Consider the following 13,805-nt stretch of genomic DNA (forward strand, 5'->3'; position numbering starts at 1 on the left):
CAGCAGTTCAACTCAATAAATAACAACCTAGGCTAAAAAAGTGAGTCCTTTTTTAATCTGATAGCATACACACAGGGGGATAACAGAGAGCTGCTAATTTCCCCAACCTGCATGTCTTTTGAATGTGGCTGAAAACTCACAAGACCAGAGAAAGATAATGCAAACTCCACACACACAAGTACGTCAAGTTTGCACCAAGTCCACATCCCAAGAGTGTGAGGCAGCAGCACAAATGTGATTAACATGTTTGACTACTTTAAGATTTGAAAACATGTTTTTCCATGCGCTCTATTAAAAAAAAGATCCTGAGCTTCCTTAATTCAAACATCATACATGTATGACACATTCTCTCTGCTAAAGCATGCTTGTTTCTGCCAAAGGACACTAAATCTGTGTTGAATATGTAGTACATATTAAGTGACAAACAAACAAACAGATCAGCATGCTGGCTTCATTAAGGCTGTCATTCAATGGGCATAGCAAAGCTACAGGGCTCTACCTATCTAATGATTGATTGCTGCCTGACTTCACAGCACTACATTGCTCAGGTCCTCTGCCCTCACTTAGAGCCCATCCTGCAGGCGCCTCCTGACATTCCAGTAGGGCAGTCCACACCCTCATGCTGCTTGAGTGACCACAGTCATCCTGCTGGATGAGAATACGACAGTCATGCCAAAGACGCCCTGCTCTCCAGACTGCAGTGCCACCGAACATTCGTGGGATGAGCTGAGACGATGAGCAGCCTCTAGGGCACAGAGACCGGTGAACAGCCACATTCTCACCCAGACTCCATAAGAGGAATGGGAGCAGATCCTACAGTACAGCATCAGCACCCTGGTGTAAAGCATGCATTGCAGGGGTACAGCTTGAGCTGCTTCCAGCAGAGGCCAGACACAATGCAGGCCTGCGGTCTTCACAGTACTGTAGATCCCTTACTGGTGACTAACGTCAATCAGCTTAATGACTTTCCAGTGTCACGTCTATTCAATGACATATCAGTGCTTTTTTTTTTTTACAAAAAAAGTTGAAAAACGTCATTTTTGTGATAACTTTGAATGTGCATGTGTGTTCAGTGATTATAATCTTTTTTCAGCATATGAAACAAGTAGAAATTGTCAACATACAATATATGTAATGGGGGAAAGACGAGCCACCAGCAACAGGGAGGACAGGATCAGTCACTGCTCCGTCAGTGCTGGCAGGAAACAAGGTGATGGCTTTTGTGCGAAGGGCTGGGGGGGAGTGGAGGTCATTGTGCGACCGGTTCTTCCACATGACAAACACGCCTGGCTGCGAGACTCCCCTGCTTCACCCCACCCCTAGAGGCTCTGTCGCCAGCTGGAGAGGATAAAAGGTGATCCACCAGGACGCTGCCTCCTCACAGGGTCAGCTCTGCTATCCTCCTGCAGCATCTCGCCCGGGCTCTCGCTCTCTCTCTCGCCTCCTCGAGTCGCCTCACAGCCCCAAGCCAAAATGAGCATCCGCAGCAAGACGATCAGCACCGTGAGGACCAGCACCATGTCCGGGGGGGGCTTCAGCAGCCGGTCCACTGGCTACGGGGGGCTGTCCAGCGCCCCCATCACAGCGGTGACGGTCAACAAGAACCTGCTGGCGCCCCTCAACCTGGAGATCGACCCCAACATCCAGGTGGTCCGCACCCAGGAGAAGGATCAGATCAAGACCCTCAACAACCGCTTCGCCTCCTTCATCGACAAGGTGGGTGTCGCCGGCTGCAGGAGGGGGGACGAGCTGGCGATCACTTCTGGCTCCCCCTTATCCAGATCCTGCACAAACTGAGCAAATCAATGCTGTGGCTAAACACCCTACAGTGAGTCTAAAGTTGTAGTTTTCTAACTTGTACGTTTTAAGTTGGGAGTTTCACGTATTTCCATTAAAATTAGTGCATTGCTTTCTCAGCATGCTACACTGTAGGATGCATTCTTTTGTTCTTAAGTAGTGTAATTCTTGTAAGTGTCAGCGATTTTAAATAACCAAGAAAAGAAAAGAAAACAGCAAAATATGGTCTGTGAAAAGTCCATCCTTGCTACCACTCTTACCTATTTTTTTCAAAAAATGAATAAAACTCAGGACATCTTATTCCACTGCATATGAAACTCAGGCTTTCCTCTGGTCATCCGTTCTGTGAAGGGCACTGGACACTGGAGAAATCATTCTGCAGTCTGCTTGTTGTAATCCGCTTTTACAGTACATGTGCCTTAACTATGGAAACTTACATTGAATGCAGGAGTTTAACAGAGATCTGGACAAGACAAGTACAACCTTGTCACATATGATAGATTTGTCAAATTGGATTAATTAAAACCAAAGGAAAAATGAGGAACAACATAGGAAAATTCACTTGCGATCAGGTTCATCAGCAACAGCACAGCATAACAAATAAAAACTGTGTGTATGCCGCATCTTGCAAATCCCTCTACCATTCATTAGCCTTCCAATTATAACTCAATTTTAAACTTCTGGGGATATTTTATAGATCCTTTGTACTTAACACATTAGAAAAGCCGAAAATAAAAATAAAATTGTTCTCAGCTACAGTTCTTAGAGCCTGACTACAATGCCAAACAATAGCACAGATTCACATTTCTGTGGTTCCCCAGGTCCTTAGTAAATACATCTGGGGCATAACTTTATTCCCATCTGAAAGAAATGCAAGACAATGCTCTGGCCTGGAGCTGTGAGAGTATCGGATTAGATTACTGAAACCAAGCTCATACACCCTCACCTATGTCTGATTCTTGGCGAGGGATTTCATGCTAACGATCTTATCAACAGTAAACAACTTTACATTGTTAACATACCACACCCCTTATCTCAGCTGCAGGGACCAAAATATAAGAAGCCAAGTACAATTTGATTGTACAAAATGTCAAAATTTGTTATAACTTTGTTGTCTATGACTTCAGCAGTAGGATGGATGAACATGAATGAGTCCCATTCAGATGCTATAATGCATCCTTTGCAAGATCTCAAAATCATTTCTCTCTTTCACAAAATGATTCTGCAGAATCAGGTGCTCCGCTATGAGAAATGATCCAAACGTCCTTGTTAGTGCTGGCATGTGGCTTATTTCAATCACCACACTCTGAAATGCATGTTTAAAAATCCAAAGCCTTAAAGGTATCGGTAGAGATCCTGTGAGCATAGATCACAGGCTGGTGAGGTGGGGAAAGGCTGGGGTTTTGCAATGACAGCTCAGGGAACACGACAGACCAGTTTTGCAGGCCGCCCTTATGGTACCACTGCTCACAATGGCAGCTTTCAGAAGGTGAAAGTCCGTGGTAGCTGCAGGAGGAGTTAGTAACTGTACATGTTTTTGGGATTCCTAACACGAAAACAGTACCACAGAGCAAACTGTCAACAAGGCTGTCGGGTTCAAGATTTTAAAGATGTCTTCCATTGACGATACATCATTGATGAGGCCAACTTGCAGCAGTCTAGCACACGCTGAAATTCTCCACTTCGAGCTCTGTTCTCAGTATTTGACAACACATCGGTAAGATCAGGCATGAGCTCTTGTCCCACCACATCAGTATGGATGTTACAGATAAGCTGAGAAGTTTTAGGATAGGACAAAGCATGAGGGAGCCGTGGTAGCTCAGACAGCAAGGGCATCTAGCTCCTGATTGGAAGTCCTGGGTTCAATCCCAGGGAGGGGCAAGCGATGTGGCTTGCTCTGATTTCTTCCAGATGGCTCCCAGGTCCACTCAGCCTGCTTTCCAAATGAGTATCGGGGGTTAATCCTTCTTGGGGTAATAGGCCAGCTGGAGCATGATGCTGACCACATCACCTCCCCTTCCAGTGTTGGATGGTTGAGAAAAAATGGTGGCCCTTGCCCCTCATTCCCCCATGGGCCTGGTTCTCACATCACCTCTGCTTTTCCTTATCTCCCCCACCCTTCGCCACCACCACAAAATAAAAACACAGGTGCGTTTCCTGGAGCAGCAGAATAAGATGCTGGAGACCAAGTGGGGCCTCCTGCAAGGCCAGACCACTGGCAAGTCCCAGATCGAGCCCATGTTTGAGCAGTACATCTCCAGCCTGCGCCGCCAGCTGGACCTCATCAACAATGACCGGAACAAGCTGGACGGAGAGCTGAGAAACATGCAGGGACTGGTTGAGGACTTCAAGCACAAGTGAGTCTCAAAGCCTGGGAGCACAACCAAGCTCTGCGGTGCACTGGTCTGTGCAGGAGGGCATAGCTCTGCAGTTCTGGTCCCATGAAGCCACAAAGCCTGCAGGTTTTCATGCTGGCTATGCCCTGCCTGTCTGGAATGTTTTCGAAAATGTTGTATAGTATTGTTTCTGAAATATTTCCAGTGAAAAGTCTCTGAGCACAGACTATATGTATAGTAGCATTAAAAGAAAATGTATGACTGTGGCAGGGTTTAAACCCCTGTATTGGTTTATTTGTATCCTGGGAGATTGGCATTTAGCAACAATGAATGAGCTTAGTAAGACTGCTGATGAAATCCCTTCTTCCACCTGTTTCCTTTCAGATATGAAGATGAAATCAACAGGCGCAACGGCCTAGAAAATGATTTTGTTGTGCTGAAGAAGGTAAGATGTCTCAAAACACAGAGACACTGCATTTCACACTGCTTCAATGCATAAAACTGCACACTATTCATGTTTTTCTCTAGCCTTGACCGTTGTAGAAAAAATGAAAACGTGAATGGAATTATGTGACAGAGTTTTGAAACCTTCCCATCAACCAAAAAAATGCCTTCAAGTAGAAAGCGTTCTTGAGCATATTGTATTACTATGGCAACAAAACAGGGCTGTTCACTTCATGGCCCCAAAACAGGTCATCCTAGCTACACTGAGACTCCTTTTAAAAGAAAGAAAAAAAGTGAAGGAGAGCTTTAACAATAGGGTCTGGTTAAAATTCCAGCCAAAGCCAGATTTCTGGTCTATCCACTCCCCAAGACAAGATCTGCAGAATCAGCCTGCTTGAATATCCATATTGAATATGGCAGAGAAGAACGATTCCCACCCTGTTAATAAGAGATCTTGTTTCCTCTGCACCTCATATTCCAGGGCTGGTGTGTCATTTACACTGGTTAGGGATAGTGTTACCCATAGGGAGGCCCTGGGCGTTGCATTGAGCTCTTGTAAATCTGCTTTTGTGCTTTAGGATGTCGATGCTGCCTACCTGGTAAAGGCTGATCTGGAGGACAAAGTGGCTAACCTCACTGATGAGATCAACTTCCTGAGGATCATCTATGAAGAGGTAACAATTTGCCAAACAATTAGCCTGTCTACCTTTTGAAAACTGTGCTGTTTTCAAAAAAGGTTTCCATGCACACAAACAGCATCAGAGACCCACACATGTAGACACCCTATTGTTGCATTGTTTTTTAATGTTTTGCATGCAGTTAGAGGGGTCTAACAGTAGGCTGTGCTAGGCAGTTCCAAACTTCTGCAAACAAGTCTGCTTCATATCATGTCGCCCTAAATGGAGGTTTATATCACATCATTGTGTCCTGTTGTACATGGTTTGATTCACAAAAAAACAAGCATCTCTGAAGGTCTAGTCTATTTTTGATTTGGTGCAAAGCTGAAGAGCTGGTTCAAAGGCTTTTATAGCAATTCTTTCCAAAACTCCATACACAGCACAATGTTTTGTTGCAATAACAGCCTTCGGTTTTGTTCCGGGGGCACAGGAGCTACGCGAGCTTCAAGCCAGCATCAAGGACACTTCAGTCATCGTGCAGATGGACAACACCCGCAACCTCAACATGGACCAGATCGTGGCCGAAGTTAAGGCCCAGTATGAGGAAATTGCTGCCAAGAGTCGTGAGGAGGCTGAATCCTGGTACAAGACCAAGGTGAGGAAAATGCTTATTCGGTGACCTTGAATGGAGAAGGATCTTTTGACTTTAAGCCTTAAGTCAGAACTAAGTCTTGTTTTAGTGTCCTGTTTCTGGAACAACTACCAGAGTAATCTATCACAAACCTATCGAAAAAAACATCACAGGTGTTCCACCATCCCGGAAGTCAGACTGAATTCAATCTGCTCTTTCTTGTCTTGTCGGTAGTTTGACCAGATGTCTGCCCAGGCTGGCCAGTACGGAGATGAACTGCGCAACACCAAGGCCGAGATCGCCGAGCTGAACCGTATGATCAGCAGGCTGCAGAACGAGATCGAAGCTGTCAAGGCGCAGGTTGGTGTGAGGGCGTGAGAAGGGGAAAGTGAAGAAGACCTCAGGCACAGTTCCTGCTCTGGGGCAACATCACATTATTTGTTAATTAAAAGGATCATTGCAGCAGTGTAGCCTGTATCTCAACCAAGTGACAGTATTACAGAATTGACTTTCATTGAGTAGACACTTAAACGTCTCACACGGACACACTTTAAACTGTTTGTTCAAGAGATATCACAATATGTTGCGTTTTCAACTTCTCCCCTCCTGTGTACCAGCGTGCCAGCCTGGAGGTACAAATTACAGAGGCCGAGGAGCGTGGTGATCTGGCAGTGCGTGATGCCAAGGCCAGGGTGAAGGACCTGGAAGAAGCCCTGCAGAGAGCCAAGCAGGACATGGCCCGCCAGGTCCGCGAGTACCAGGACCTCATGAACGTCAAGCTGGCCCTGGACATCGAGATCGCCACCTACAGGAAACTGCTGGAAGGAGAGGAGAGCAGGTGAGTCCATCAGGGGAGTCCCTGTGTCTGGGAATCACTCTTGAACAGATTAAAAGTGAAAGATGAGCAAATGATCTTGTATTTGGACTTTTTGAAGCTCTGGAAATGTATTAATCTTAGTTCAGGCAAACAGCATTTACATTTCACAGTTAGGGGCAAGGATGCAATGCTTTGGAAATACCTTTCCGCTATATTGGAGAAGATTACAGTACAAACCAAAAACATTTTCTGAAGTGCCTGAAACAATGATATGTCCATTCTCTTTTTCAGACTTTCCCAACAGTCTGTGATCAACATTCACTCTGTCCCCAGCCTCAGTAAGTACCCAGCAAAATGAAAATGAGAAAAGCACTGTTAAAAACTACCTTATTTGGAACAGAAGCGTTAGAAAACAGTTCTGCCGTTTAAAAACTGGTGTGGGTAGCATTTTCCCAAGATGGAAATAAGGATGGAATTATTGTAATGCATCGCAATAGATACCTTTAAAAATGTCTAAGCCGTACAAAAGTTTATCTTTTGGCATTATTTCAAGATCTGAAAGGATTGAAAATGCGATAGGACCGGCTTCCAGACTTGAAACTGAATTCACATCACTCTTGTACTAGAGCCTCTACACTGGTTTCTTCTGTGGCTAAGGACTCACATTAATGTTCTGCTTCAGACACGTAAATAGCCAGGGACCCTAACATCTATACCAGGTCCAATATATCACCAGCTTTCTGTTCAGACCAGTAAATGCAGGGTTGCTTGTAATCCTAAGGACTGAGAAAATAAATGAGGAGAGTAAAGCTTTGAGCTACAGGACACCCAAGGTGCAGAATGAGCTGCCTAAAATTGTAAGGGAGGCGCTGTCTACGTTACTACAACTGAAACATGATGACATGATTTAGCTTTCGGCTCTTGAGATATTTGTTTAATGTAATGTTACCCTTCCTTTTAATTTCTGCTTATACACAATGTCTCTTTGAACTTTGACAGTATTTCTACTGACTGACGGATTTCATGCTTTTCATCTCACAGACTCTTCCAGGACAATGAATGGATACCAGCAGAGCAGCTCCAGCTCCAAGGTGCTCATCAAGATGACGGAGACCCGAGACAACACCAGATTCAGCTCCCGTTAGAATGGACCGGAACTACAAGCCGAGCAAACTGGATTCAGCACTTCACTTTCAGCTTAGGCCTAGCAAGTGAAACCAGTCTCCTGGGTTTCCGAGCTCTTTGATTGCTTATGGTTTAAAATTAACTGCTCTTCACTATTGATCACCCTTTCTTGCTCTCTCCTACCTTGCAGTCCAGCTTGCACTGTGTATTCCCAGACAGGAAACCTGCCTGTCACATGTCTTTATTACACGAATGAGAGGGATCGAATACTGCCAACGTAAAAAACAAACAGATAAAGCAATGTAAAAGAAATCATACTTGTAAAAGAAAGAAATATGTAGATGCACTGAAAAAGATTAAAAGGTCTTTAAGAAATCTTGGCCTTGACTGATTCTTCCAAGAAAAATGTTTAGACAAGTCAAGATATTGACAATTACTTTCAAAGCAAGTGTGCCCGGCTTCTTTTCTTTTTTGTTGAGCCAAATTCTCCTTTATTCTGTCCATTTTCAGATCAGTTTAAGATCTTCTTTATGCTTCTGCAAAAGGTGTTGCAGGGTATGGAGTTGTGGGGGGGTAAATGAACAGATCTGGCCCCTTTGGCTTCAGAGATTCAGTCGGGCTTTAGCACATTGAGTCTCATACACTAGTTCAGCTCCTCAGTGGCCCAAGCGCATGAGCAGCCACATCATTTGAAAGACCACAACAGCACGACGTACATGACATCAGCCAAAGCAGCCACAAGCTCAGATCTAAAATAAAATATTTTTACTTCTTCTCTAAAATTTCTAGACCGGAATTAAAGAAGCAGATACCAATCTATGTTAAACAATTAAAATAGAGTAGAAGAACTAACCAAAACCACATTGGCCCAAGTATTGTTTGCAAAAGGTTTAATTTTGGGGTTAGTTTCAATTGTCCTTTCCAACAGCACGTTTGTTCTGCTGAAGGATATACAAATACCCTTTAAGGGAACTAAAGACCAAAGCATTTTAAAAAATAAAAGTCTTTTAAGGTGAATAGCAAATTTGTGCTCAACAGCAGTCAGTAATTAAGAGTAAAACTACAGTTGTAGAAAGTATTATATTCACAGTACATCTAGCAGGTCTGATTAACTCTGAGGTTCTTGGACAGAAATGTTTTACAGAAATAAACAGTCTAGCCAGGCGGCAAACAGGAGGTAATACTGCTTAAGGCACAGTTTCACATAAGCACCTCCATAAACTCTCTTCTAATTCAGTAGAAGGCTAGCTGGTTGAAGCTAAAAAAACTGAAAAAAACTGTAGGCTTACAAGGGAAGAACAAATACATTGTGGAAATGACCGAAGTGCGCAGAGAATGTTAATGTTGGGCCAATGAACTATAACCTCTCTTAACCAGATGCCTGTGAAGGGTTTGTCTGTATCTGTCAGGAAAATTATAGGTACCTTGAGTGATTACAAACAAACACGATTTCATAACATCCGTTGACTTGGGTGTGCTTCTTCTTGCTACCAGATGCGTGCAGAATGAGTCCAATAGTTTGTTTTGCAAGTTCCTATATTTCTCTTAGGTACACATAATCACATCAGCTTTTAAAAGTGTGTGAGATCCGCAAGTTCCACTATTAATATATGAGCTTGTCTATACAGTTCATGTGTTTCTGTTGTTGTCCTTAATTTGTTTTACAAAAAATGCTGAACTGCTGATCACAAAAAACAGATCCACCATTATGTATGAGTCTCGAGTCCACAGGCTGAAGAAAGATGCAAGCTCACCAGTCTTCTGAGCATCTGAGAAGACACAAGTGCTTGGACATGCAATCACACAGAATTCCTTATGAGTGCATTTGAACATAGAGGCAGATAACCAATGAGCCTGCTTTGTTTTTGGTGCCAAAATCAAAGAAAGAAAAACAAATAAACTTAATATAGAAGGAAAGACTGTAGACCACTGCTGTTACTCCAAGTCCATTCCAGGCCCATCTCCTGCATTGCTTTGCTCCTAAGTTATCTTTTTCCGATTTCTCTTCTCTTGCCAATTTCTTAGATTGACCAGAAAACATTAACAGATGCTAAAAATAAAAAAGTCAAAAATCAAAGCATTGTGTGCTTGTTTAATTTCTGGCTCTTCTACAGTTGCTACTTGACGATGACTGCATGCATTTGTACTGCCCTACACTATTTCCAGCCCAGGTTGTTATTATGTGTGAAATTCATGTACATTTGTAATGGACTTCGACATTTAACCTGCACTATTTCTTAAATACTGCAGTCCAGTAGGTTTTCTAGCACTCTTTTAATCAAAGAACTCTAATCCTGATCCTGGAGAGCTGGTGTGTATCTACATATTCCAGATCTCTTTAAAGAAGCAGTGCCTGAAGAGCTGGGAGAAGCTGTCATACTGGTCTGATTGAGACCCCAGCTGGGCTAGAAACCAGTAGACAGACTTTCTCCTGCATGAGGAGTGGGGCTTTAAGTCACTGACCACTTAAAAACAGAGAATATTTCATTACACTGATTCTGACCTTCTATGCATGACCCTCAATCCAGGAGATTTAAGGAGGATTTAAGAGACTCTGCTGTCCTTTAGTCTCTCAACTACTGTTTGACAGAGTGGGAAGGGATTGAAATGTAAATGGTAATGGAGTTAAACGAAGGGTGAAATTTCAGTAATAGCGTCAGAGCATTGGTTTTAGCCATAATATTAAAATAAGAGCATAATGCTTTTGTTGCCTTGGGCAAAACAGGCAGTAGAAGCAATCTCCGTTGCTATCATTATTTAAATGTTTTGTCAAGATTTTTAGGTGTTCTCTGGGAATAAAAGTGTGTGTGAGGCTTGCATCACTTCACACGAGCAACAGTGGAATACAAAATCCTGTTGGCTTGCATTCCTTTTATAACCCACACACCACTGAGAGACATCCAGCATCTTCACAGACCACATTCAACTCGAAACCACAACAACGCATTCGCAGCCAGTGGAATCAGAGGCCTTGCGAAGCCTTTGCAGCTAAGAACAACAGTGCTGAATGTTAGATAGATAAGACTTTATTGATCCCTAAGGGAAATTGATGTGTTACAGCAGCCAAAAAAAAAAACAGACATCAAGATAAACGAACAATTAGAATACGTACAGTAATACAAAATAAATAAATAAAATAAAAATAAATGTTTGCACTGTACAAGACTAAGGACGTCCTTTAAGACGGGGTGTCTAGTCTAACCTTGGTCCAGGCAGGGGCGGTGTCCGCAAGATCTCAAGATCGCTTGAAAGCAGCAGGACCTGAAGAGCTGGAAGATGCTGTTAAATTGGTGCAATTAAGCCTGTTATCAGCTGGTCTTTCCCATTAAGAGCTGGGTCACGATGGAAAGTCCAGAAATACCAGCCCTCTAGGATCACGGTAGGATGGCCCTGACGTGAGTTTAACAGCAACATTAATTCAGACATCTCTGGATGACTGGTTTGGAGAAAGTATAAAGCATGATCCCCTACTGGCCAAATAAGGATTTGCAGTTTACCAGACAAGTAAACCAGTGCTTCTACAAAAAGATAAATAACAATCATTTAAAACACAGAAACATGATAATCATCCTCGCTGTGGGACTTTGAGAGACTTAAATGATGAGACTCACCTAAAATATCTGCAGTTCAAAGCATCTGCTTTTCTTTGACTCCACATGAGAATGTCATGACAATATGTTTAGGAAGAAATATCTCCTTTACCTGTTCTTTTCCGTCACACAGGTACCCAGAAAAAGATAACGGGCATGCTCCATTTTCTGTTAAGGGAAATGTCATGTTGTGAGGGTGTGTAATGGAGAAAAAAAATATGGCTGATAAAGTTCCACAAAAATTATATTTCCATAAACTTTTAGGGTGATGACTTTGTATGTCACTCATCAATAAAGACAGTATTTTTCTTATGGCTTTACTGTATGTCTGAGACGCTTAGAGTGAGACAAGTCTAGCTGTCTTGCTGTGGTTACAACCAACCATGGTAATTTCTCCCCATCAACAATGTTTTATGATTAATGGAGAAAAACCATTTCCAACAGCCACTTCAAACCCACAGAGCTCACAACAGCTAAATGCAGAACCAAGACGGGAACCAGCAGCCTCAGCCTGACTTGGGACAACAAAAGGAAAACCCATCAGTTCTTACTGTAAGACTTATCTCATCAGACCTCTGACACAAATGCAGCTAGAATTCCTAGTTAAACAGCAAAAAATATCTAACTTCAGGTTCTTTCTTTCCCTTAAACACGTCTTGCCCCAGTTGTAATTCCAACACTAATGTTTTGAAACAAGAGGCTCGCTTAGCTCTGGAGCAAGAAAGTTCTGAAACCTATCCTGTAAGTGAAGAACATTTGCAAAAACAAGAATCAGGTCTTTGCAGAGTGTAATGGAAATGCTCATACCCTAGAGTGAGTGTGCCGATTGACATGACACTTCACACCGAGTACAGGTGTTAATTTAGATGCTCGACATGCGTGACTCACTGGCAGTTCAGCAGGTCTATTTGTGCTGCTTAATGTGACAGACATAGGGTTATGACACGATTTTCCAGGGAACTCTACAAAGGAACTAGACCCATACAATTTTGCAATTCTATTGCATGCTCCACACCCAAAATAGCCTGAAGGCACTGAAGTCTCTTATCAGGAAAGTGGTTACTATGTGCATGGGTGTGGCATTGTGTGTGCCTCCCTAGTTTTTGCAGAGTTAAACAAAACATATAATGTACAAAAGTCAGTTCCCCCGCCCCCCCATCACATGGTAACACACCAGCAATGCCACACTTGCACTGGTTTCAACTGTCCAGTGATTTTGATGAGAACAGACTGTGCACTGCAAGAAATAAGAGCTGGAGTGCACTGTAGGATCATTTCATTGTGGTCCTGGCCTAGTGCTATTAGCAAGCAGGAACCTGTTATAAGGTCCTTCTGCTCTTCTGCCCCGTGTACAAAGGCCTGTTCTCGTGTGCAGTCAAACCTCTGAACCAAAAAGGGAGGCCATCAGAACAGCCATTTCTATAGGATCTACAGGCTGGCTCCCTCCATCTCAGCTAATGGAGGTGTAATGATCTGATATGTGGGAGGGTGAGAGGCCAACGAACACAAACCAGAGTGATACCAAGCGAGGATCTGATAAGAACCTGCACTGGAAGCACCATTTCTTGTAAAACCAATAATAACATAAAAAACATTCTTTTTTTGCAACCTGCAGGGCTCAGTTGTACACAGGACCCAGTCTCTGCACTGGGACTGGAAGACAGTCTTACAGACAGGCATTTATAGGCACCCAAGAGGTTAAAGGGCAAACCGAGGATCATCAAGGTGTGCACACTCCAAGTCTCATTGCCTGTGCTGCATGATTGTCCTGCTCTATTTCACACTCAGATCAGGGTTTTCCATGCTGACTTCCCACCCAGCAGCAGCACAGAGTCTGAACACACACGAAACTCACAGCATGGCACATACAAGAGGAAAAAAAAAAGAGTGTGATCCCCATTACTGTATCATATTGCATCTCCAACATAAGCCCCCACACACATATTTCCATCCATTAGTCCATCTATCTTCTAACTGCTTTCTCCAACAGAGGGTTGTGGGGGAGCCAGAGCCTATCCTGGCATGCAACAGGCACGAGGCGGGATACTCCCTGGATGGGACACCAGTCCATCACAAACCCCTGTGTCATTTCCTCTTCACCGGCTTTTGATGCTATTTTTTATCTTTTGGTCTGAGAATTTACAGTAAGTACCATGACTAACTCAGGCTTAAGGTCAAATAAGGACTTAAGTGCTGTTTTTGTTCCCAAAAAAATACTGTATATAACCCACCAGTGAGACAGGAGGTGCAGATAAGCCTTTTTGTTTTAGAAGAAAGCAGTCAAGGAATATTTACTTTATACAGACCCTTCCACGGAGAGAGGAGATGCCCAGGGCAATGTTTACTGGGTACCCGTGCCCCTGCAGTGTGTCTGCTTCAGTATCTCTCATCAGGACCCCTCCCACCAGCAGGATTCCTGCACTGGGCGAAGCCGCCCGACGGAATGAG

At 43.4% G+C, this 13,805-nt stretch overlaps 1 protein-coding gene across 1 annotated transcript; it reads left to right on the forward strand.

The window, feature by feature from the left end:
* The first annotated feature begins 1,356 nt into the window (after positions 1–1,356).
* On the forward strand, positions 1,357–8,142 carry LOC148678527 (keratin, type II cytoskeletal 8). Its single transcript, XM_088633737.1, has 9 exons — positions 1,357–1,716; positions 3,946–4,154; positions 4,518–4,578; positions 5,156–5,251; positions 5,685–5,849; positions 6,060–6,185; positions 6,443–6,663; positions 6,934–6,980; positions 7,684–8,142. Exons 1-9 carry the CDS (start codon positions 1,474–1,476, stop codon positions 7,785–7,787), a joined length of 1,272 nt encoding a protein of 423 aa, XP_088489863.1. The 5' UTR covers positions 1,357–1,473; the 3' UTR covers positions 7,788–8,142.
* The last annotated feature ends 5,663 nt before the right edge of the window (positions 8,143–13,805 follow it).

This window comes from Lepisosteus platostomus, chromosome 1 (assembly GCF_059453375.1).
Source record: "Lepisosteus platostomus isolate fLepPlt1 chromosome 1, fLepPlt1.hap1, whole genome shotgun sequence".
In the NCBI taxonomy this organism is placed as follows: Eukaryota; Metazoa; Chordata; class Actinopteri; order Semionotiformes; family Lepisosteidae; genus Lepisosteus; species Lepisosteus platostomus.